This window comes from Colobus angolensis, unplaced genomic scaffold (genome assembly GCF_000951035.1).
Source record: "Colobus angolensis palliatus isolate OR3802 unplaced genomic scaffold, Cang.pa_1.0 Scaffold5, whole genome shotgun sequence".
NCBI lineage: Eukaryota > Metazoa > Chordata > Mammalia > Primates > Cercopithecidae > Colobus > Colobus angolensis.
In genome coordinates, this window is record NW_012118487.1 from 15,778,780 (window position 1) to 15,805,835 (window position 27,056).

The 27,056-nt window shown below is 33.9% G+C and overlaps 2 protein-coding genes across 2 annotated transcripts in view; one reads left to right on the forward strand and one right to left on the reverse strand.

The window, feature by feature from the left end:
• The window catches only part of GALNTL6 (polypeptide N-acetylgalactosaminyltransferase-like 6), a 1,244,620-nt gene that overhangs the window by 1,101,444 nt on the left and 116,120 nt on the right, over positions 1-27,056 (reverse strand). The gene's annotated exons all lie outside the window — the stretch shown is intronic.
• On the forward strand, positions 22,454-22,950 carry LOC105524379 (cytochrome c oxidase subunit 6B1-like). The gene is given in 1 exon segment (XM_011959607.1): positions 22,454-22,950. A coding segment is annotated over 1 exon segment (264 nt). The 5' UTR covers positions 22,454-22,547; the 3' UTR covers positions 22,812-22,950.

Here is a 27,056-nt window from a genome sequence, read left to right on the forward strand (position 1 = left end):
CTTCGATATCTGTGGATATCACACAAAAGATTATATTTTCAAATCAGACTTGGGTCTATCAGAGATTTTAGTGAGATTCAATTATTACTAATAATTTCAAGGATATCAGTAATCACTAGGAACAGGTAAAGCAGTGAGAGATTTCAAACTCTCCAAAGTATATGTGCATTTTCATTCTCACTGCATTAGAATGTGCTCTAGATTAATATGCGAGGCCATATTACTTACACAAAGATGCTTTTCTGATCATAAAACATCAACGTTTTACATACAGGTTCATTGTTTATGCTGTCTTTTGTCCACTGATTTCTAGTTATCACAAGCAATTCAACCTAAGTGCATCCAGCAAAATGGATACCTTAGGTTAGCATTCCCATTAGAAAATAATCATTGTTTTTTGTCAAATACGTTAGCATACTCACAAGAACATCTGAATAGGTCAGTTATTTGCTTTCTTCCCAAAGACATTCCCTGTTCTAAAGGGAGAGAAATGGATTGTACACTTGCCCTTTACCTGTTGACTTCTTGTGAGTCAGATAGGTCATTTCAGTGTTAGCTAATGAAGGGAAAGACTAAGGTAGACAGAGGTTAAGATAAATTATAGAGTTAGAATTCCTAATTAATATATTCTTAAAATGCAGCAATGCGTTGATAACCAGACAACAGTTTTCCGGTTAGAGTCGTGAAAACCTGAAAAGTAAACACTGTTCCTTCCAAGCATTTAATGAAGGTGACACCCTCTCGTCATATTTCTGTTTCTTCCTCTTTTGTAGATGTCACCAGCAAGGTTGGCTATCCATAAATTTTAGTTTCTAAAACACAGAGCAGAGCCTTTGCCAGGGACCAAAGTGTATAATGTTTCCTTGGGTTTTAAAGCTTCTCAGTCTGGACTATAAAACTACAATTATAAATATGTATTTTTATAGCAACTTATTTTTTGACCAAAATTGCTTACGGAATAACCCACGTTGTAAAAGCAACAGTGTTTTGCTTTTCATTTATGTTATTAATTTAAGTAACATTTATGAAGTTCCTACGTATCTGTCACTACAATAAGCCATGAATCTACTGAAATTAAAGGTTAGATCTTGTCTGTTCAGTAAAGTCAGAGACGACTTTCCTGAGAAAACTACTTTTAACAGACCTGAAGGATGTGCAGGATTTAGGTACGCTACAAAGTAGAAGAAAGAACATTCCCTGCAGTGGGGCCATCATGTGGCAAGACTTTAAGTCCTGAGCCAGGACGATGTCCACTGTATTTGAAGACCTAAGAAAAGCAAGGATCGTTAGGTCAGAGTGACTGCTAAACAGCAAGGCAGGACATGAGATTTGAGAGTAGGCAGTTTCTACAACTCGGAGGGCTGGCTCTCTGATGAGAAATGAGAGTGGGTGAAGTGGTAATATTGAACAGAGAACTACATAAAGAGAATGAGTCACACAAAGGAATAGGAGAAATGCATTCCAGAAGGAGGGAATGAAAAAAGCAAATGGTCTAAAGTAGAAAGTTTGGCATTTGAGAGAAACAACAATAAAGTCAATGCACATTTATTTATGTTGTAATAGTCTTGCAGCTGGCAAAGAATTTAATTTTTAAAATGATAAAACAATGAATATTTGTATGAAAGGTGAATATTAACATAAATAATTTACAAAAGAAGAAATATGAAATTATCATTAGTGATCAAAAATGAAAATTTAGAAAGCCAAAAGTGAGTTTTGCTAAACGTATTCGCAGCAACACAATTGATTATACTTGATCTTGATAAAGATGTGCACAAGCATGGTTTTTATCAACCCTGTCACACACAAAGAAGTTCCTCTTATTTATTTAAATAATTCTAGGAATTTATCCTTAGGAAAGAATTGGGTAATTCCACAAATATATATGTCTAGGGACTATACTATATCATTTAAAAATAATTTTGAAGTATTAATAGATGGCTGGGTGCAGTGGATCACACCTGTAATCCCTGCTCTTTGGGAGGTTGAGAGTGAGCAGATTGGTTTAGCCTAGGAGTTCAAGACCAGCCTGGGCAACATAGTAAAACTTTGTCTCTCCAAAAAATACAGAAGAAATTGGCCAGGTGTGGTGGCGCATGCCTGTGGTCCCAGCTACTCTGGAGACTGAGGCAGGAGGATCACTTGAGCCCCAGAGTTTCAGGCTGCAGTGAGCCGTAATTGCACCACTGCACTTCGGCCTGGATGACAGGTGACAGAATGAGGCCCTGTCACACACACACACACACACACACACACACACACACACACTAGTAAGTCACAAGTATTTATTAATAAGAACATAAATACTGTTTCATAACAAAAACTATGATACTTTGCAGCTAATAAAACAAAATATGTACTTTTAACTAATTGCATAAGGAAAAGCTTCAATGTATTGTTGGGGGAAAGGAAGTTAAGAGTATGTTGAATTTAACAGTTTAATTATAACATGTTGTGTATATATATGTAACATGCCATTTATATATATATGCACACACATATACACACACAGCCTTTTGTAGATCTGAGTTCTGTATGTGGAGATTCAACCTATTATTGATAAAAAATATATTTAAAAAATTTGCATCTGTGCTAAACATGTACCTACATTTTTTTCTTGTCACTATTCCCTGAACGATACAGAATAACAATGATTTGCATAGAATTTACATCGCATTAGGTATTTTAAGTAATCTAGAGATGATTTAAAGTATACAGGAGGATGTGCCTATGTTATACGCAAATAATACACCTTTTATATTGGGAACTTGAGCATCCTTAGATTTTGATATGCTTGAGAGGGCAGGGGAGTCCTGAAGTCAATCCTCCTTGAATAACAAGGGTTGACTGTGTGTGTGTGTGTGTGTGTGTGTGTGTAAACATATATATATATATATTTCATTCATATTATCTATTTTATACAAATGAAAACATGTACATATATTATATGAATAAAAATGGTTTTAAAGAATATTTGCTAAGAATTTCAGTATTGTACTTTGGTGGTGGAATTACAGACCAAATTTTTTCTTTTGTATGCTTTATTTTTGTTTTTGTTTCTTGCAATGCAAATAAAAGAAAAATCACTTACTCAAATTGTGAACTATTTCTTTTACACAAGAGGTCCTCAGCCTTATATTGACGGTCAATTTACTTTACATTCAGTTGTTTACATCATTAAGTAATCAGATATTTTAAGACTTCTGTATGAGTCCATTCTCACACTGCTGTAAAGATATACCTGAGACTGGGTAATTTATTTTTAAAAAGAGGTTTAATTGGCACACACTTCAACAGGCTTTACAGGAAGCAGGGCTGGGGAGGCCTCAGGAAACTTACAACTATAGCAGAAGGCAAAAGGGAAGCAGACACTCCTTACATGGCCAGAGCAGGAGAAAGAGAGACAACTGGAAGCTGCTGCACACTTTTAAACAACCAGCTCTTGTGAGAACTCACTCACTACCAAGAGAGCTGAGAAGGGGAAGTTCACCCCCATGATTTAATCACCTCTCACCAGGGCCCTCCACCAACATTGGGGATTACAATTTGACATGAGATTTGGGCGGGGACCCAAATCCAAACGATATCAACTTCTAAAATAGTGTTCAATTGATTGTCTAATTTTCCAATACTTATTCAGATTATTTTAATGAATATGTAGAACTATTGTTTCACAAATATGTATGTACTTATCTATAATCTCTTCCCTACTTCTCTCTTGTGTACTTCTTAATTTTGCATGTTTTAACTTTGCATGAATCAGAAACATCTGTATTCTTATGTAATTTGCAGTATTTGTTGTAGATGACTTTTGTGAACTAAATTTAATTTTATTGCTACATAATAGTTCATTGTATGACTATACAACACTACCTAGTCCTTGTTTTCTTAAAAGTAGGCATCATGATTTTGTCTTTTTATATGTTACAAAAATGTTTCTTTGAAATTTCTTCGGGCCTTTTTCTATTACATAGTGCAAGAGTTGCTCTGGGGCAGGGTATTTCAAATCGTAAATCACAACTCTTCACTGGCACGAAATCAACTCAGTGAGTTATGAATAGAATTTTTGAACATAATTGATAGAATGCATAATGACAGAGTGCCATTCACAAAATAAGGCTACATAAATTTTAATCACATTTTCTTATTTTTTTAGCCTATGTGCTTCAATCAAACGAAGTTTGAAAACCATTGCTCACATTGTATTTGTGAGTAGATTTTCTGGTTCATAACGTTTGCACACCAACCTTACTAGACAGTGATCATTTCTTGAACATTGTTATGCCAGTTAATATATATACCAGAAACCCATAATATTATAAGTCTTGTTTAAATTTTTCCATCGTAATGACTTTTAAAATGTATTCCTCACCAGTTGTTAATGAGGTTATCGTCTTATGTTTATTGTCTCTTTCTGTTTAATTTTCTTAAAAATAAATTCCCATGCCTTTACTGTCTCTTGGGCTATTTCTCAATTATCTGTGAAATTTAAAAATATATACTCTTGATATTAATTATTTAGCAGTTATTTGTGTCATTGGCTGGTATTTGTACTTCATGTGTGGTGCTTTCTGATATAACTATACTCAATTTTAATGTAAGGCTGCAAATTCTATTTATAGGAAATTTATTCCAAAACTAAAGTGAATTTCTCCTAAAGATTGAATATTTTGTATTTAGGTCTGTAATTTGCTTTAAGGGGTTTTAATATATGCTAAAAAGTAAAAATAAATTTCCATATTGATAACTAAAATCCAAGATCATTTATTGAATGTTTCATCTCTTTTTCACCTATTTGCAATGCCAATTCTCATCAATGAATTTACAGCACATAAGGGGTTCTGTTTCTTAGCTGATTGTCGTATTGATCTGTTTTTCTATTCCAGATCCAATAGCATGTGGACTGAAAGTAGTAAGTCTTAATATCTGTCATTCAAGTCTTTATACTGCTGCTATTTTTCCTTCGGTATCTTGGCTCTTCCTGACTCTTTTTTCTTACACACACACACACACACACACACACGTGTGCATGCATACACCACTTGAATTTTGATTAGAATTCTATTTAATTTATGATTAATTTGGGGTAAGAGACTATGCTGTTTCATGATACATAATTGTTTTAGTCCTTTTTTTCATTGCCTTTCAATAAAGTATAGTTTTCAACATTATGTCCTTATACCTCTTTGAATAATTGGGCCCCTAGTTATCTTCTGTTTAATTTTCATTGTAAATAGTCAAATAGTAACTTTCTAAAAATGGATTTTCTTTTTGGTGCTGTGATTTAAAATAGCTAATTTGCTAAACGATGTTATTAATTCTAGCATTTAATTTTTAGATGTTTCTCATTATTGGTGAATAATTTCAAGTTATTTTCCTTTCTTTTCAAGGTTTATATATTTATTACTTTCTAAAGTTAATTAAATCACTGTAACTCAAAGGGACAGAATTTTGAAAAAAGGGTTATAGTGTATATCATGATAATAAAAGAAATGATCCTTATTTTTAAACATTAAATCAAACATTCACCATAGATTTAGTATAGCTATCCTCTGTCAGAATTACAGTTACATTTTTAGTTTGCTAAAAGCTATTAACATAATGGATTTTAAATTTTATCAAATGTTTTTTCCTTCCATTAAAATTATCATGTAATTTCGTTACTTCAATTTGAATTTATTAAATGATTTCAAATGTTAAGCAGCATCCCTAAACAAATTGAACTTGATAATAAGTCATTGAAATTTTTACACATCACTAAATTCAGAAACATAAATATGTATGTTTTTGCGTTTAATTTAATAGTTGAGATTGGTTTATAATTTTTTTCTCATATTGTATATATCTCATATCAGTAAGAGGCTTAACTATCAAAACAATTTGGAGAATTTTATTTTCTATTTTTTAAAACTGTTTGAATAAGAAGGAGAAGTACTTGTTGCTTGAATATTTAGTGAAATTTTAAAAACAGTACTTGAGGAAAATTTTGGATTCACAATTCCGTGTACTTTATGCTTATGGGGCCATTCCTATTTTCTATCTCTTTTTGACTCCGTTTTCATTGGTGATATACTTCCACAAATCAAGCCTGGTCAATTGCCTTTAAATTTATTGGCCTATGTGTGTTCAACTATATTTACCTCCATTAGTATCCCTGCACCATCTGCACCAGTTTACCTACATTCCTATACTTTTACTTGATCAATTTTGCAAGCTCTTTAAATTAGTTACTTTATTTCAAAGAACGGGGTTTTTGTTACTCTATTACAATTTGTATTCTGTTTCATTAATTGCTGCCTTTATACTCATTATTTGTTTCCAAACTCTTTCATTTTTAAAACATTTTACTAGGTTATTGGGCATGTAACTCTGGGATACATTGCTCAATAATGAGCTACTTATTTCTGTAAGAATTCAAGTTATAAACTAGCTTCTAAATTATCGCTATAGTTTTACCCCTCAATTTTTGATATCAGTTATTAAAGTTCTATATTATTAGTAGAATTTTATAATTTAGCATAATTTCTTAATTGATTCCATAAATTCAAAAGTGTTTTAAATATTTTCCAGCAATTTTTCCACAGATTTCTTAGTTAATTTCAGTTTTTAAAAATTGAATGTGTTCTGAAAGATATTACCCATTTGACATTTTGAAATTAGTATCCATTGCATTGTACAAGGTTTTTAAAAATATTCTTGTGTGCTTAATTATATATTATCTGTTTTGTGTATGTGCATATACAGTGTTTTACTTATGCCCAATATATCAAAGTGTTAATATTTTTTAGTATTTTATATTTTTACTAGTGATTTTATTTTTAATCTCTTACTTGCTGAGAGTTATTTGCTAAAATCTCCCATTTTTGTTGTATTTATCAATTTCTCCTTGTAGTTAAGTAAAATATGATATAGCATAATTGAAAACATTTTATCACGTACATTGCATAACATACAAACATTATAATATTTATAAGCATTGCAATACTTATATATTTCTAGCTTGTTTAAAGTTATATCATTATGGAATTACTTTGATTTTCTTTTGTAACACTTTTTGCTGTAATGTCTGTTTGGCAAATATTAACATTTACAAAACGATTCTTTCTTCTGTTATTTGTTTAGCACCTTCTTTTCTTCCCTCTTCTTTCAACCTTTCTATTTCCCATGTTTACTTGTATCTGTCATATACAACACACACCGGGAATATCTTTAAGTCTAATATGACAACCTGTTCCTTAAAATAGTGTGTTTATTCCTGGTACATTTATTAAATAGAGTCATATACTTGGATATGTTTCTATAACTTAACTTTATACTTTCCATGTGTCCTGCTTTTTCTAGGCTTCCTCTCTGTTTTTTTTTTTTTCTTGATGTATTTTATATTTTTCTTCCTTTTTTACATTTCATTTTATTGGTTTTAAATTCTGTACACCCTTTGCATAATTTAATGTGTGTCTCAGAAATATTAACAAAAATAATCGTCTCAGCAAGTCTAAAATAATTTGTGTATTGTCTTCTCCTTAAAATGATCGTAGTGGCTGGGCGCTGTGGCTCATACCTGCAATCCCAGCACTTTGGGAGGCCAAGGCGGGAGAATCACGAGGTCAGGGGATCGAGACCAGCCTGACCAACATGGTGAATCCCTGTCTCTACTAAAAATACAAAAATTAGCTGGGAGTGGTGGTGTGCACCTGTAGTGCCAGCTACTCGGGAGGCTGAGGCAGGAGAATCACTTGAACCTGGGAGGCAGAGTTTGCAGTGAGCCGAGATCCAGCCACTGCACTCCAGCCTAGGCAACAGAGCAAGACTTTGTCTCAAAAAAAAAACAAAGAAAAAAAAAGATTTTACTTTGCTCACCCACCTATCTGTGTCCAGTATTTCAGTTCTTTGTTAACTCCACAAACTTCATCCTATTGTTCATTTACAAGGTTGATGTTTTCGCTTTTTTAACCCACGTTAACGAATTTTTTGTTGTCTCTTCCTCCTTATGATTCAGACCTTCGTTTCCCTATTACCCTAAGTACATTCTTTATCATTTTTAAGAGTGAAGTTCTCTTGTTTCTTTGGTCTGTTATTAAAATGTCTTTATCTTGAATTTATGCTTCAATTATATTTTTGACAAGTATACAATTCCAAGTTGACTGTTATTAAGTTATGACAAAGATAATGTTCAAATCAATTCTAGATTCTATTTTTAGAAAGGAGGAATCAGCTCTCAGTCTACCTATTGTTTCTTTGCAAAGAATACCTATATTTTCTCCAGGGCTGTTCTCAGACCTTTGGTATTCTGCTTTGTCACTCTGATGGCTCTACTGGACGGCATTTAATTTTTCCAACTCGAGATATATTTTGAATAGGAGGAATTCATGTCTTTCATAACTTATCTCTTTTAATATTGCCCCCTCCCAAACCTCCTTTATCTTTTTACAACTAGGTCGCCTTACGTATCTCTTAGCCTCTCTTTTATGCATCCTACCATTTTACCCCTCCACACTTCTTTCAGAATCACTTTATAAAATTTCTATTGCATTTATTGTCTTTCTTCACCGATTTCATATCAACTACTTCACTGATTCATTTTGTGATTCACTAATCATTATGTATTTTCTCTGCTGTCATGTTTATAAAATATTTTTACTTAGTTTTGCTTCTGACTCCTTTATTCTAGTAGGTTCATTCATCTACTTATTCTGTAATTTGAATCTGAGAATTTCAGTATCTGGAATACTTTCTGCTCTCAATCTACCTTCTGCCCCTCACCTTTACCCTCTTTCATACATTATGCTTTTTTTCCCCTCAGATTTTGTGATTTTTAAAAAATTGTTAAGCATAATCAAAAAAGTTTATCTGTGAAAATCTTTGAGGCCTGAATCGTTATTGCTCAGCTTCAGAGAGGATTTGTATTTATTTCTTCCTCTAGCCTGGACATTCTAGAAACCAAGAACACACATATAAATTTCTAAAGTGAGTACTTGGGGACCACTCAAGCAAGAGCCCAGGTAAAAAAAAGATACATTTGCTTGTTATTGCTATGTAAGGTTTGTTGTTTTCTTAATGTATCTTAAAGGTAAACTAATGATACAGTCCCTTGGGAGTGGGCTCCCCTACAACGCTGGGCAGAGTCTGGCCTCTGTGGACTCTCTCCTGCTTTCCCCAAGGCCATCAGAATAAAAAAATCAAGGTCATGTGGGATTAGCAGGGAAACTGGCTGCCAGGACTCTTTGGGTCACTTTTCTAGATTCTTGTTCTCAATTCATTTTTGGATGCACTCTGAATACATTTTTTTTAATGTCATGTCAACTCAGTGAGTGTGTGTGTGTATATATATATGTAAAAACATACATATATATGTATATATATGTAAAAACATACATATATATGTATATATACATGTATAAGTATATATGTATGTATATATGTATGTATGTTTATATATAAATACATATATACACACATATATATGTAAAAACAAATGGTTTGCAAATCTGTCATACTGTGAAAAAACTGTCCATATTGTTCTGCAATTGATTTTTTTCATATAGGACAAATGCCAAATACAATGTTGGACATCATTTGCTAACGGTAAATTTCACCGAGATATTGCATATTTTTCAGGAAATGTGTTGATATTTTATTTCATCATTGCAAAAACAACCAAAGGGAAACAGTCACTGATGGAATAGAAAATGTTCACTATATTCAAAGAGAGAGGAAAAATATAATACTATTGCCTTAATATAATATTAGCTTAAACAGCATAAATTGTTAAGGGCAAGTTTTGTATCAATTTATTTTATAGTCTATAGATATGTATGTGGTAACACACACATATATTTCAAATTTTATTTATTAAAAGGGAGATAATGTATTTGCAAAGTATTAATATTAAAACACACACACACATGCACACACACACATTTCAAAACTTCATATAATTTCAAAAAAGCCTAAATTATACAACAGTTTCATTGGTGGCAAATGTACCCCAGCTTTATTTACTCACACGGTATACATTTACACCCAGGGCTATAGCCACTGGCATACCTAAATTACTTTATATACTACTTATTACCGTTTAGAGTGGAATTTTCCCATATTGTCAGAGCTGATAAAATCTCAACATCCAGTCCTTTCACTCTTACGACAAGTACTGCAGACTCATACCCCAAAGTGGTTTTCCACTCTGACTCTGACAGCTTCAAGGGAAATAAAGAGGCTCTGTGCCATTCACTGTCATTTTTTTTTTCCTGAAAATTGAATTTTCTTTTAAAGATCATTTTCTTTCTAAATCCTTCATAAATGAAACAGGACAAAATGCTATGTCTTTGTTGCTGTGGTGTATAAAAGACATTACAGTATTCTCTCCATCTCACTATTACATTAATGAAACCTTGTACCTAAGTGAGAAACAGGAAGAAAAAAGTGCTATGCGAAAATATATAATAACATTTATATGAAAATTCTTCAAGAGTTGTTATTAGAACCCTCCGAGCCCATCACTAACAAAATGAGAATTAATCAGTTAACTGAAATTAGTAACCATTGACATTTGTGAGACTTCCTCTAGTTTCAGGCTTTTCAGTTGATAGGGCTCTGGTATGTCACCCAAACCCTGGCACATATTAGGGGGCTAGTGGAGGTGAGTTGATTGAATAATACTTTTCTGTCCTCCACCCCTGTTTCTCAGATTGAACTGAACCTGGGTCATGTGGACCAGAGGAGATTCATCCTGAATCTACTATTAGTCAGTCTTTGTTATGCCAACTTTTGGGCCTTTGTAGACAGGATTGAGGGACTAGACAGTGAGTTAAGCAGCCATTCATCTCCCTACAGTCAGTTCATTCTTTGTGTGTTGTTTCCTTTCAGCACTCTGTTGTGAATACAAGTGGTGAAAACATTCAAGTCCTTTACCCAATGGATCTAAAAGAGAAAGAAGTGACTTATTTGACTTAACGCAGCATTCTGTTGCCTCTGCTCTGACCTAGATGTATTACTACTGGTAAGGCAGGCAAAAGTTAACCCTAACCATGCTCAGTGCAGATGTTTCTTCCCTTACAACCTACAACTCATATTTTCTGTTCTAGAGTAAGCTTCGCAACCCTGTCAGGTGCAAGTAGGTGGTATTTGGAGTAGACATGCAATTTTTGTTAAAAAAGATTATTAACATCACCAAGTTAAAAACAAAATGTGTGAGAAAGCAGAAGAGGTAAATGGCATAAAAATGAAGGAAGGAGCACAATTTAAATACACATGAAAAGAGAGATAATGGATAAGAATTTAAAGAGGAAGGAGGGGGTATGTTGTACTTATATATGTAAGAAAGTATTAAAAAATGAGAACAATTTTGAAAAACAAAGAGGTAATAGCCAGTTATTCTTCATTTTTCCACTTGTCCATCTCTCAACATCTAATCCGTTTTCTAAAGATAAGCCAAGGCAATCTTTAAATAGAAACAAGACATTTTCACTTCCTTGCTAAAAGTTTTTATTTGTACCCCCCAAACTTAGTAAAACATGGAGTCCTTACCGGGGTCTTCTTGTCTCTGCCCTACACTCTGGAGTCGTTCTAGACCTTCTCTTCTGGCCTCTCTCTGTCCCTGTAACATGCCAAGTCCTCTTCCTCCAGGACTTTGTACCAGATGCGCCCCCTGCCATAAATGTTTCCCTCATGACTCTGCTCATGGCATTGGAGAGGCCACCTCTGACCACCTTATCTGAAGTATGTTATCTTTTCACTCAGTTTATTCTGTTCATAACATGTATCACAATCTTCAAAGTTACTCTCCTCTCATTTGTCTATAAGTTTTCTGCATGTCCCATGAGAAGACGAGCTTGATGAGGTTTACTGAATACCTACGGTGCAATACACTATGCTCAGAGCAAGAGATAGAAAGATGAATAACATCCACCAAGGGGTTTATGTCTTCTGATGTGAACTTGCTGGTTAAGGAGAGGTAGAAAACTCTACCCAGGAATTGCTTAAGAAAAAATATATGCTAAGGTTGTAAAAGCAGTAACTAGACAATACTGTCACAGGGGTGTCTAACAATTTTTGTTTGCTTGTACTTTTCCTAGTTTAGTCATTGTTCTAGTGACTTAACTTTTTATTATTTAAACTTTTCTTAATAAAGAAATAGCTTATATCTCCTGTGACTCTGACATTTTGATTTTGTAAGTATGTATTTTTCAGGAATGAAAGGCATTCTAAATTCTAATCATTGAAATAGTAGATATTAGGACAGTTTTGGAACATTCTGAAATTCTATTTGAACTACAAATTTTGTATTGGCAATACCCAGATTGCTACTTCTATCTTTTAAGCTTCTTATATATATATATACCATAAGCTCTTTCTACTATCACGTTAATCCAACAAAGCCATGCACAAATTTGCTTGATTTTTTTCAGTAAGCTCTTTATAAGCATAAGTCAACATTTATTAATATGTTTTCATTGTCAACACAATATCCAATTACCTGGGATGGCCTCAAGATTCATATCCAGTAATTTTAGATTTTGACTATAATTAAAAGAACAAGTTTTGTAACTATATACCTCCCAAAACAGAATAAAGTCTTTAAGTTTGCAAGCAAATTTTGACTCCGATATCACAAACCAGACTGAAAAACAATTAAATGTGGTTATTTTTTGTATGCAGTGTACCTTTCATTTTGTTCATAATAATATATTCATGTTTTATAAGCTCTTCCCCCAAACCTAAGAACATATCTTTCTTTATGTGTGTCATGCTATTCTATTATTTTAAATTCTTTATGAACAGAAAGACTCAAGAGAAAAGGAAAGTTTATGTCTGTTCTATATGCCAATAAAATACTAACATCAGTACTACATACTTTATAGAACTTGCATGAAGATGAATAGATTGATCAATAGACATTGATTTTCAACTTTGATTTTATTTGCCACTTGGGAGTCATGACAAATGTGTATATTTCACAACACTCTTCACTGCATTGCTGCTTCTCCTTTTGGTTTCATCTAGCAGCTATTAATCTTCTCTTATACCTTAAAAACTTTGAGAAAAAAATAAGAATTCTAAACGGGTCATAATATCCCCACAAGTAGCTGTTAATGGACATATGAACGCTTGAGTGCACACCCAAGAGTCATCTTCAATGCAAATTCTCAGTCAATTATATTACCAGCATCTGTTTCAATGATGTTTTTTGATATAAATTTTAGAATCTAAATATCAACATGCTAAGTATCTGGAGAGTTGGTTGTAAAGGGGAAATTTTATGTTCTTTAAACATTCTGTTCAAATAAACACTTAGGAGCTCAGCTACTTACTGAAATTTCACAGTCTGAATAAAAGAGTTTCTTCCAGCCATATTCTCAAGAGGTGTTTACCTATGTATGACTTTTGGTTCAGCAAACATTGTCCTGCCACTAATATTTTCTACACTCTTGTACTTCTGATTGAAAGAGAACAGAGCTTAGAGAAGGCTTTAGGTAAAAAAAATATATATAACAAAAGCATACGCAGCTAAGGATTTAACTGATGCCATTATCAATTAGCTTCAACAAAAGACAAATTGTTAAGTATAGGTGAGATTATATTTTTTTGGTATCCTTGTATAATGCAAGACTAAATTTCTTTTGAGTGTTAAAACTGATTATAACTTACATCCTAGTGAAGAAATGCATAAAGGATAGTTAGAAACCTATATGATGACTCATTTTCCTTCTCACACCCAGAGGAAACTTAAATATGACTCTCCTACCTGTCTAAGATGGATTAGAAATGTATTTTCTGGTTTATACTAAGTCAATAAATACATTTTAAAGCATCTCAAGGTCACAAGCTTTTGAGCAAATCATAAGATTATAGAATAATAGGACTTGTTCTTTGAAAACATCAGTAGAAATCACTCCATCCAAAACCCTAATTTTATTGTTAAGGTTACGGAGACTCATACTAAATGTTTAGCTGGAAGTCAGCTAAGTAAACCTGATACTAATCTCATTCAAGTCTTTTTAATTGTGAGGCTGTGGCATACATCACTTAGTCTCCATACTCTTTAGCAATATCCTAAGGAAAGTAGACACTTAATATTTTTGTTGAATACACTTCTTCTAATTCCAACATTGTTTCATCTGAATGTTTTCCCTAAAATATAGAAAACTATAGTTAATAAGGCATTAAAATTACAAGTCATGGGTGTCTGTGGGTGTATCTTCCTATAAATCAAAATCATGTATCTTTTAAGAAATACTTTATTAGTGTTTGGATGTTTTTTTTATAATGAAAAGATGTATATTTTTTCTTATCATTTAATTGCCAATATCATAGTATGTAAATTACACATAGACTCTAGAAAGTATTTTCATTTTGCTAAGGCAAGTCTTATTACAATTTAGTTTACGATATAACATGTTCTTATATAATTTCTAGAAGGCTTAGGTTCAAATCTGGAGTTAAAGAAGAAAGCTAATTCTCTTAACAAGTTCATATAAAGAAAATTGTACCACCTTTGCATTCTAGCCTCTTAACTACAGCATTGTCAGAAATAGCTTACCTTAAAAAAAGGAAGAAAATTTATAGAAATCTTAAGGGAGCAATAAAATTATATCCATGGATTTGAACTTCAAGGAAAACACTAACTCAGAAGTGATTATCTTGTGTTTCTCTTAGCATTGAATTCTTTCTTCTGAGAAAGCATTAAGAACATAAACGGTTGAGAGCAAGAAGACCAGTGGATTCAAATGAAATCAAGTAGCAAACAAATACAGATTTTTTAACAATCTTTTGCAATAATATTGCCTTGAGAAAGGTAAGTTGAGAATAAGTTGGTCTAGCATGTCTATAAGTAGATCACACACTTTAAGTAAGAGAAAAATATAGGTGGCTACTTATCAGAGAGAGTTGAATGTAGTGAGACATTTAATATGTATTGTTTCTAAACTTTGCTGTACTAAGATTGTAGAAGAATTTCAGCAATCAAGAAGTAAAATTCCATCTATAACTTGGAAATCCTAAGAGTCAATAAATGCATAAAAAATTGTCATATCTTTCTAGTGTAGGAATCCTTTGGAAGGCTACCGATGAGAGAGAAGGGGAATCTTTCAGGAACTAAACCTTGCTCACAGATGAGGTCTGGTGTCCAAGGGGCATCATGTCCAGAGTTAGTGATGTACTTGTGAATATTTTTCCTATCATAAGAACTTATATTTTGGACGTTGTAGAAACTAAACAACTGTTTAATGAACTTAATGCCATTGCTTTTTTGTTTGTTTGTTTGTTTGATGGGAGGGAACTCCAGAAAGTTTCTGAAAGTGGAAATCGATGATAAAACAATAATCCTACCCCCTTGAGAGAAACTATGGAAACAATGAACTCATGAACAACTTATAATACTAACATTTTTCTGTAGACAGTATACCAGTAAATAAGGCTATGCTTTTGGAACACAGTCATTTAGTTACTTACTCATGAATACTGATTTTGAGGGTTGGACCGTGTCATGGATTGAGCCTCAGTTATATTAGTTAGTTTTTCATAAGAATTCTGATGCAAGTCATGGCCAAATGTGCAGGGCAACCTTTCAAACAACGATCACATCAGACACTTGGGGCAACAGATCCATTCATAACTGAGCATATAATTCCATATCTTGTCTGCAATATAGGTCCTATGATGGCTGCATGCAGAAAACTTTCTCAGATGGCTTGCCTACAGGCTCTTAGGTGCAACCATCTCTTGAGACAAAATATTCTCTAGGTGAAAAAGAAAACAAAAATTCCTATCCTTCTTTCCACTTATTAACTTACAACCATTCAGTAGATGAATGATAAACAGACTTAGGAGTGAAATCCTTCACTACAGCATTTTTCTCAGGCAAGGAAATCTAGCCTACATATTTTGTGTATTATTGTATTAGAATTAAGCAGAGTGATAGTGATTCAGATAAAACCTATCATGGATCAAAACAGAGAAATACAAAATATCATGACTACATGGCATGCAGTATGCCATTCAAGATTTCTGACACCTAGCTTCCTGTTATGCATATATATGCATATACCTCCTCCTCTTATTTGCCTCTGTCTTTACAGTTCTGTATATTTTATTTATTTATCTATCTATCTATCTATTTATTTATTTATTTATTTTTGTTAGAGACCGGGTTTCACCATGTTGGCTAGGCTGGTGTCAAACTCCTGACCTCAAGCGATCCACTCGCTGTGGCCTCCCAAAGTGCTGGGATTCCAGGCGTGAGTCCCAGAACCCAGCCTATATTTAAACGTTTGTTATATTGTTTTATATGTGCTAAAATAGCTATAGCATAAAGCAAGAAATAAAATGACACTAAAGGGCTCAAATATTTCCTGAATAACTTTGAGCATGAAAGTTATGAATAGCTACAAAAGGTTACAATACAGGTGTTATATGCTGGATGATGTGCATGTTTAAATCTATATTCATTCTATTTTTTAACTTCTTTCTTCTGAATGTTTACTGAATATTGTTTATGTTAAAGTGACAGAATTTGCACACAATTTTCTTAAGAACTCACAAATAAAGTCATATACCTCTTTGTGAATTTTTGCTTAGAAGGGTCTCCAACTGAAAAAGTTCTGCCAGTTTGAAGCAAGAATATTAATAAATTGTTTCAAGAGAGTGAAGAACCATAAAAGTAGGTAGAAAGGCTGTTGAATCAGTTTTCTCTTTCAAAGGTAGGAAAACCTGCCAAGCTACCGCAGAAGAACCCTGGCCATCTGAAGGATCAGTGGAATAAAGAACTTCCTCAAAGTAATTGTAAAGATTCTAACTGTGGTGATGACACAACTGGCATTACCCAAAAATGGCCACTCGGCTTTAACGAGTCCCATACTGTCAATGTTACAGAAGAATTTTCTTCCTATATGTTTTGCATCTTATAGAAAATTAAAATTCACTGTGCATCAAGGGGAAAAATGCACCATATTTCAAGAGAAGACTGTTTGGGGAAAACTGGCAATATTGCAAGGTTAATGGTTTCCTAGTACTGCATAGGCTATTTTTTTTTTTTTCAAATAAAGGGTGAAAATCAAATACTGCTTGTGAAGAAATAGCATGCAACACTTGTAAGGTGGAGAGTTCTACAATGAATACAGTCAACAATGAGTCAAACTTCACTCGCAATACAGAGAGCTTGCTACAGGTTCCGTCTCTGCTTAACCATCCATGACAGTTCTTTCCAAATTCCTATGGCTCTCTAGGTTTACACATAAATGTAGCTATTATTAATGATACTACTATAATGAAGTAAATATAGATTCCAATTTATCCTGGAGTGACTGTAGATTATTAATACTCCTGGTATTGACTCTTGATTTTTCAAGTTTTTTTTATTTTTAAATTTCCACTCCCATCAATCACTGACAATTTTCTCGATTCCTCACATTATTTTAAAACCTTATTGTATTAAATGAGATAACATTCTTATAAAGTGATTATACATTTTCTTATAATGCATACCTTCCTTATTTATTTATTTATTTATTTATTTAATTTTGAGACGGAGTCTTGCTCTGTCACCCAGGCTGGAGTGCAGTGGCGCCATCTCGGCTCACTGCAAGCTCCACCTCCCAGGTTCACGCCATTCTCCTGTCTCAGCCTCCCAAGTAACTGGGATTACAGATGCGTGCCACAAAACTCAGCTAATTTTTGTATTTTTTTAGTAGAGCCGGGGTTTCACCATGTTGGGCAGGCTGGTCTCAAACTCCTGACCTCAAGTGATCTGTCTACCTCAGCCTCTCAAAGTGCTGAAATCACAGGCATGAGCCACCACGCCCGGCCCTTCACCTCTTTTTTCAAGAGCTCAGATCTTCTAGGGCAAGAGCAATATTGTTTGACTACAGAAGATTAAACTTTTATAGTCAACCAAACTCCCCATTATTTTCTTGATTCATTTAATTGTATTATTCATTCAACAACCACTATATATGTATTATGGTGATGTGAGCTCCAAAGATGAGTCAGATATATATATTGGTCTTAATAACAACAGCCTTATTTGCATCCTCTCCCCATTTCCACCCACTCTTTGATTATCAATAGTTTCAGAAATTATTTTAAATGTCCCTTCTTTTTCTTTTGTCTTTCCTGAGGACACAATATGATGGTTCCAGTTTTTTTTCACAGTTAATAATGAGATATGTTATCAAACACACTGCACATGACTAGCAGTGTGTTTTCTATAATTTTTTTCAATATTCTCATGCATACAAGATAGAAGAAATCAACTCTATTTTATAGGGAAGCAACATTCATTCATACAAGTAAAGTGATTTGTCCAAGACCTTACAGTGAGTAAAAAAAAAGCAAATCCAAGACACATACATATGATTGTGGGACTCTGAAGTTCATAGCTTTTTTATCGGAAGTCTACTTAGGACTTTATTATATGATTCCATATTCATCTTGTTACTAGTGAGTATATCATCACTTCTGTCTGTTTATTGTTTCAGGCATGTAAATTTGCATCACATTTAGATGTTTAGGTTCTTAATGGGTAGGTCATGTGTCTAAGATTGTTTATCTGTATCCTATATAATCTAACTTTGATCCTGATAAACAATACATTTTCTACTAAATATTTATATTTTTATTAATTTAGCAGAATTTATTTTGACAATAAAGGATAATAATCCTAAATGTATACAACATATAGTTCTATAGTCCACTTATTTTTATCTTTCATCTCAATCATTCAGTACTGAAGTAATTCAACATAGTTTGCATGATTTGGGGACTTCCACACAGAAATCCTGTATTCTCATTAATGAGATTGAAAATACATTCTGCTTCTGTTTCACTGGATGCCTTTACTAGCACTCTAACAATTTTATAAATATAATTAAATTTACATAAATAATCAAAATCATCATGAATTCACACATTTTGCTAGTATATACAACAAGGAGTAATAAAAGTAGGTACAGTATTTAATACCCAAGAATAGTATATTAAATTTTCTAATGAAATAATTTGTTATGAGAAAGAAAGCTATTGATGGCTTATCAAAAAAATCAGTATATTGATTAGCACTTGGCAAAATCATCAGTGCAGGAAGCAATAGTTAATGCCAATGTAACACCAAATTACCATTTATTACATACATTTTATCAGGAATATCAAAATACCATTTATTACATACCTATTTATTTATGAATAACATAAAGCAAATCTACTAGCTACCCCACTACTTCTTTTTTCTAATTGAAATTATTGGAGTTAGATTTAATCTTTTTTTTTTTTCCCCATTTTAAATATCTGGGTTTCTGGTGAAGGCAAAGAAAAAAAGTTCAGGAGATTGAGATCAATGTCAACTTAAGATACCACACCACCACCACCTACTATTGTGAAATAGCAGCTTTCTTTGGTAATAATTCATCCTTATAAATCAGTAAACCTTATGAAAACCAAGTTGTGAAAACTTGATTAAAAAATGCTATCAATTTACATTTTAGTTGCTACTTCTGCAGCCTACACACCCGTAAGCCATGGATTTTCAAAGGTGTTTTAGCTTTCATTTCTTCCTCTACTTTTATTAGAGAGAAGATAGCCCTAGCTTTCCAAAATAGGAAATTCTAATGCTTCTTTCACGGTGATTGGAGTTAATAATATTTGTGCTATCCATTTCACTTCTATTTCCCAACCCATGAATCTAAACATTGGTTTTAGGAGAGTGTGTCTTATCTTCAGTTTAGTCACAATTCAGTTTTCACTTTTAAAATTAAGTTATAATGGAATCTGCAGGTTATATTTATTCAACATTGTTTTTAATTCACACTTACACAGATGATTATTTTCTGGAAACTCCAAAGCCATCTTTACGGTATCATACTGGATAAAAATCTGCACTGGTGCTTCCTAGACGTCCATGCACACAATATTATATCATAATTTCATGGGTGTTGGGGCATTGCACAGAAATGCTACACAACGAAATGGCAGGGATCTATAATGTTGGCATTCAAATGTGGGAGAAAAGTTGAATCAAGAGTCACAACTTCAAACAAGAGGCAGAGGCTACAGAAATTCTGTATTCAGTAAGTGTTGTCAGGGGTAGGAGGTGAGCAGAATCTGAAATGTTTCACACTTAACATTCCCTTGGGCCGAAGACTAGGGAATGACTAAGCAGGCATTGGAAAAGACCCAGGAAATGTTAAATTTCTACGGCGTGAACCTTTACAAGCTATTGAAAAGAAATGTGCAGTTTCAAAAACTTAAAAAACAGAAAAAAATCCAACTGTTCCTAAACATTTTTGATGTGTTTTGAAGCCTACAGGTAAAAAGTAGCCTTTGTTATGGAAATAACTAAGTTTATAGACACACAACACATGGCAGAACAGTGAGAAATAATACAAGTATCTGAAAGAAAACCTGTCAGTATTAGCCACGAAAATGCATCTAATTTACAGATTCAGAGACAGATTGTTGTTTATTAATTACTGGGCCTTTTTATCATTAAAAACCATATTAAATATTTTTCCATGTTTATTCATTAGAAAATAATTAAAACACTAAAATTAGGGCTCTTTCTACTGTCATTGGACAGAAGCAGAACTCCATTTACTTCACTACTTTTCATTTGCCTGTGTACCCATTCTCCATTTGACCAAGTTTTCTGGAAGACTCTTTGATCAGAAGTGTGAAACTCTTTTACCTAGAAGCTGATCCTGTAATTCTATTTCAACTGCTTTGTGGCAGCTGAATAACGTACGGGATGAGACTGAATAAGAGAACAAAGATTTTTGATTTCACAGAAATCTCCTGTTTTCAGAATAAAGGCCTAGAAACATAAAGGAAAAGAATGATTTCTGTGTACATATATCACATGTGCATACAAAAACCAAACTTCGTAAATTGCGTGCTCTTTTGTAGTCAAAGCTGTACACTTTTCTAGAAATCGATTGCTTCGTGGAGTCAATAGCCCTTTGGAATAACTTTTTATCTGTGAATTAAGAATTGTTAAGGAATACACAGCTGTTTCATATAGACTTACATAATTGGAAAAATAAGAAAAATTTCTGAGATGTAATTCTAAAATATTAATAAAATAGCAATAGTAATTCTTATTAAAAATTCAATGTCATTTCATTGCACTCATGTCAAACAGTGAATTGCTTTCCCTAAAGCCAAATTCTTACCACAGAAATAGTTAAGTTTTAATTGAGGCAAGTTTCCCTACTTCTCTTTCAAGTCTGTCTCTGAAGTACAGATAATAGAGAAGGAGAATTCATCCACGCAGCAGTATCTGAAGTAGTAGAATTTCTTACTCCACAGCTAAGCCCATGAGTCCAGAACACATTTTTCTTGGATACTTGTGTTGTGAAGTGTGATATTGCAGGTTCAGCTGGAAGGTTTCATTTGGCATTGCTAGAGATTGGACTTAAAGATGTGCTGTTAGCCTTGAACTAATATCTACTCTATGATGTAATCATAGAGACTTTTATTATTCTCCTCAATAGTGTTAACAAATTAGAAGCTCAGTGTATATTTTTCTTCACCATTTGAATATTTTTTCTTCTGAGGTGCAAAAGTGAAGAACAGCATATCAATATAAACTATTTCTAAAAATAAATCAATTAAATATATGTTCTGCTTTGATATACAGCCATTGTTCATCCCATGATAGGTTTTTGAATATCTTGGGTCATTTTTATATAATTTGTCGTGGTTTCCAACAAGTTGAGATTATAGTAGCCCTTGTATGGGAAGAATGGTACTGTTAATTTGCAGGGATAAATGATGCTTCACGTAGTGATTTATTACTGTATCTGAGAATAATCTCTAGAGACTAACTGATTATGTTAGAAACACTATAGATTTCCCTCTTTTGGCATAAAAGGAAATGATCCATATCTTACAAAAATGTTCTTAGCCTCATCTGTATCAAATTCATACGAAGTATGCATTCCTTAATTACAACAATCTGAGAGGAAAACCGGATCAACAGCTAAAGCAGAAGAAAAAAAAACAGCTTCTAGGACACCTCCAATTAAGCCAGTGAACCAGTGCTTTCTATTTTGAACACATGTTACATACCTTTTCCAAGTACTGAACAGGTTTTTGTACCCACTTGGTCTATTTATATTGTACTTGGCTTGCCTTCAAACTTCTATTAAACGATAGTTTTTGAACCAAAAGGGACATTTGATTATGACAACACCATGAGCCATATTAGTATGCACATTACTTTCTTCACAAAAAAACAGTCTCCTTGCTAATGTAGGAAACTGATATTTCAACCTAAGTTTTCTATTCAATAATGCTGAATTATCCACAGATAGAATGTTTTCTGAGGATTAGTCATGCCAAATCCTACTTTTATATCATTAATATGGTTTCACTTACTGTGGGACATGAAGCTCATTTTTGGCATGGAGGCATCAAATTTTTAACCCTGACTAGGTATTGGTAAAAAAAGAGATCTTTGCGGCTGGTCATAGTTCCGCTTCCTGTTCGACTCTGGTGTCTTTGCTGAGGGTGACACTGAGCTGCAAGTTGCATCTGGGGTGCCTTTAGGATTCAGCACCATGGCGGAAGAAGACATTGAGACCAAAATCAAGAACTACAAGACTGCCCCTTTTGACAGCCGCTTCCCTAACCAGAACCAAACCAGGAACTGCTGGCAGAACTACCTGGACTTCCACTGCTGTCAGAAGGCAATGACCGCTAAAGGCGGCAATGTCTCTGTGTGCGAATGGTACCAGCGTGTGTTCTAGTCCCTCTGCCCCACATCCTGGGTCACAGACTGGGAGGAGCAACGGGCTGGAGGCACATTTCCCAGGAAGATCTGAACTGGCTGTACCTCCCTCTCCTCTGTCCTCTGTCCTTCTCCCAGGATGGTGAAGGGAGACCTAGCACCCAGTGATCCCCACCCTGGGATCCTAAATCATGACTTACCTGCTAATAAAAACTCATTGGAAAAAAAAAAAAGAGAGAGAGAGATCTTCATTATTTACCTACCCAAACAAGAAAGCAACAAAAATGCTAGTCACAAAATTTATCTACACACCTGCCCAGGAATTTTTAAGCTAGTGGAACCATATCATTTACAGAGGTACACTTACTCAGGATTTTACTTATATTTGCTCTCCTGAAGATTGATGCATGTGGTAAAAGTGTTATCGAAAATATAGAAGCCTGGGCAACATAGCGAGACTTCATCTCTGCAAATAATTTAAAAAATTAGCTAGGCGTGGTGGCATGTCCCTGTGGTCCCAGATACTCTGGAGGCTGAGGTGAGAGGATTGCTTGAGCTGCGCAATCACGGCTGCACAATGAACTATGATCATGCCACTGCACTCCAGCGCGGTCAACGGGCTAAGACCCCATCTCAAAAAAGAAAGGGTCAGTGTGTTTCTTCAGTCAACAGGGTCAATGTAACCTTATTAGTTTCTTCTAATAATGCTGGAGACTCAGTTTATCAGGCTACAGGTAGTCTGTTGGGTGCTATCCTCTGGTTTTCTCTGCCGTGACTCCACTGTAGCATCACTAATCTGTCACTTGACTATATTGTTATACAGGACCAACTCTAGGTGCCAGCTTACATAGTTTAAAGTGAGAAAATCACACTTCAAAGATGTGCATTTCCAAATATCTCCTCTTCCTTTCATCGGCCTGATTAGGGTTTCGAAAATAAAATTTGGGGTTATAAATCTAACTGGAACCTGTCCAGAAGTACTTCTCACATCACTGCCCAAGCAACTGAGGGTACTTACTACTGGCATCTCACATCCTGCAGAAAAAAGTGATAGAGCTTCTCTCCCATGCAGGAAAGAACATGGCAGCATTTTCTCATGGGAATGGGAGACCAAGGGTCAGGAGAACTCTCTCGGATTTGGAATCATTGGGACATGACATACTTGGGGAGAAAAAAAAAAGTTAGGTGGAGACAGCAAGGGAAAAGTAAGTCAAATTTCAACTTCACAGTTTTTCAGTTTCCACCAAGCAGATTTAAAGAGAAATTGGTTAATATGACAGGAATATAGGAAGAAAAACATTAACAGAAACTGCAGTATTCTAGCCTTTTTACTCTAAGTGTTCCTAAATGAACCACTTTGTTAGTGAAAAATCTAAAGGAAGGGTCTTGGTTGGGTGCAGTGGCTCATGCCTATAATCCTAACACTTACGGAAGCTGAGACACGAGGATTTCTTGAATCCAGGAGTTCAAGATCAGCCTGGGTAACACGATAAAACCCTGTCTCTACAAAAAAATACAAAAAAATTAGCTGGGCGTGCTGGTGCCCAGGTACATGGGAGGCTGAAGTGAGGGAATCACATGAGCCTGGGAAATTGAGGCTGCAGTGAACCATGATCACACCACTGCACTGCAACCTGCGTGATGGGAGTGAGACCCTGTCTCAAAGATAAATAGGTAAATGCATACATAGATATACATGCATACATAAAAGAAGGGTATTTTTACTTCCGGTTTTGGCAAAAAGAGAATGTACCGTTAGTGTCAACTCTTCTGTGAATATACATTCACTGCTCTAGATTATTTTAGTATTGCTCTTGAAATGTACCCCAAATATTTACATGTATTTGTCAGCATTTCAAATCATATGTCACAGATAAGAGCGATGCTGTAATCTCAGTTTCATCTACCTTGTCTGCCAATAGGCTTTTAAGAAACTGAAGTCATATCATCTCTTGATATGAGACACACTAGCCTATTTTTCCCAAAGGGACTCCACCTTCAGAGTACATAGAAATAAACAGAAGATATGTTAAAAGTAGATTCTTGCAGGTTAACAAAGCCAAAAAATTTAACCTGTAGTTCAGGAATATAAATTTTAAAAAGTTCCCTAGTGTTTATAACATTTGAAAACCCCTACATTGAAAAGAGAAAAGACTATAGTCTATAAATAATCTTTGATGTGTTTCCAAATTGTATGAATAAAAGAATATTAACTGAATTTTCTAAATGCTATCTAATCTTGAGTAACTATTAGTGAAAACTTCCTCTAGAATCGTAGGTTATAGAGAGATGACATAGTAAATCTGATGTTTATAATTCATGTAACTACTGCTGGTTAACCTGAACCAATATTATAACAAGAGAAAAAAATTATTAGTAAAATAATTAAAACAATGCTTGCATTTTATCTCCAAGTATAATCATTTGTTAACTGTCTTAGTTAAGTAAATATATGACACAAATTGTTTTGTAGAATTTTAGGTAAAATGAAATAGTCTAAATTAATCCCTAATAAACTATATATCTAGCATAGTGCCTAACGTTAGTATTTGTTGAATCAGTTAATAACAATTAATTTGCTTGTAACTATTTCCCATTTATAGATACTTGAGTAATTTCAATATTTATGTTTGCAGAATAGTAAAGACAACAATAGAAAATAAACTAAAACTCATTTGTCTATATGAAAGCTAACAAAACATTTCATGAAAATCTGTTTATTTTATGGCTCAAACTAAAATTTTTGAGAGCAGCCAGGTCTTTCTATAAATTTAAAATTATACTTATTGGAAAATAGAAATATTCTTATTTTACCATGAGCTCAAATTACTGTATTAAGAGAGGGACTCATTTAAAATCAAACAAGTGGCTGACATTAGCAATGTAATAAACGAAACGTTATAAGGCATGGATGATCTAAAGATTTTTTCTTACTGTACATAAGCAATTTCCACCTTTATCTCTCAAGAACATAGTTATCATTCATAAGGCTTTTAAATAATTTAATACAGCATATACAGAGGCAATCTTGCTAAGATGCAGATTCTAATTCATAGGTCTGTGAATGAGCCTGAGATTCTGAATTTCTAGCAAACACACAGGCGACACTGATGCTGCTGCTCTGCAGATCCCATTTTGAGCACAAGGATTTAATACACCTGGAAAAGGTATTGAATATGGATGCCAGCAATTTAGATACACATTCCAGATCCCTGGCAATCCAATTGTGTTATCCGATGCAATTTATTCATCTATTCTGGATGTTTGTGTTGCTATGTATAAAATAAGGTAATTGGGGTATGTTGCCAAGGTTTCTTGAAGTTCTAAACCTAGATGTGTATACCATTCTATTTCATTCTCTAAACATCCCATTGATTTGTTGTGTCTTGTTTCTCTACTCATTTTAATAGTAACATACACCAAGGAAATAGGTTGATGAATTTGTGCCAAGAACTCTGGAAGGACTTTCTCTCCATAAAGTCCTTTGCCCATTTCTTCAAGAGCCATGCAGAGCCTCTGCTGTCTAGACAAGACACCTCAGCCTCCAGCTGCTTCCAACCTGGCTCCAAATGGCTTCAGTCTCAGAGAGGTGCTTGGCGGGCCTACTGGCCTCCAGCTTCTCTGTGCAGCTGTTCACAGTTGATAACGAACAGAGTCAATAATCTTTTATTTTTTTACCACCCTAGGTTTCCATCAAGCACAATTCACTTTTTGGTTGTTGACTACAGATAAAAAGACGCATACCAGGTTATATATTGTAACTTCATTTGCCAAGCTTCAAAATTGTTGTAGTAACCTTGACAAGCTAGTAGTGACTTGAAAGACTAGGACATGTATGCCATCAAAGGCACTCTATTAGTATGTGTGTATACTATTTATGCTATTGGAATGCAGTTATAGTTTGCACACCTATACCTATATTTTTCTAAAATACTATTTAAAGTCACCGTCACAAAAAATATCTTTAACTCTAGGGAAGCAGCCCCCATTGAATGTTTCTATGTTGTCTTATTCTCCAACAAACTTATTAAATGAAAAACATCACTCTATATTATTATAAACAGTTCTATCAGTTATCGCTTTCCCTTAAATAATGATAAAGCTGATAACTTTTAGTATACCAATGTAATTAGACTTTTCTGAAATCAAGCTTTTTTTGAAAACAAATTTCATTAACTCACAACATACAAATGTGAAATGAGGATTTTAGTTTTATGAACTGTGTGTTTTTTCAGCTTCATTCTTTTTTTTTTTTTTTTATTATACTTTAAGTTCTAGGGTACATGTGCATAACGTGCAGGTTTGTTATCACATTCTAATAAAGTGGAGCTAAGAAGTC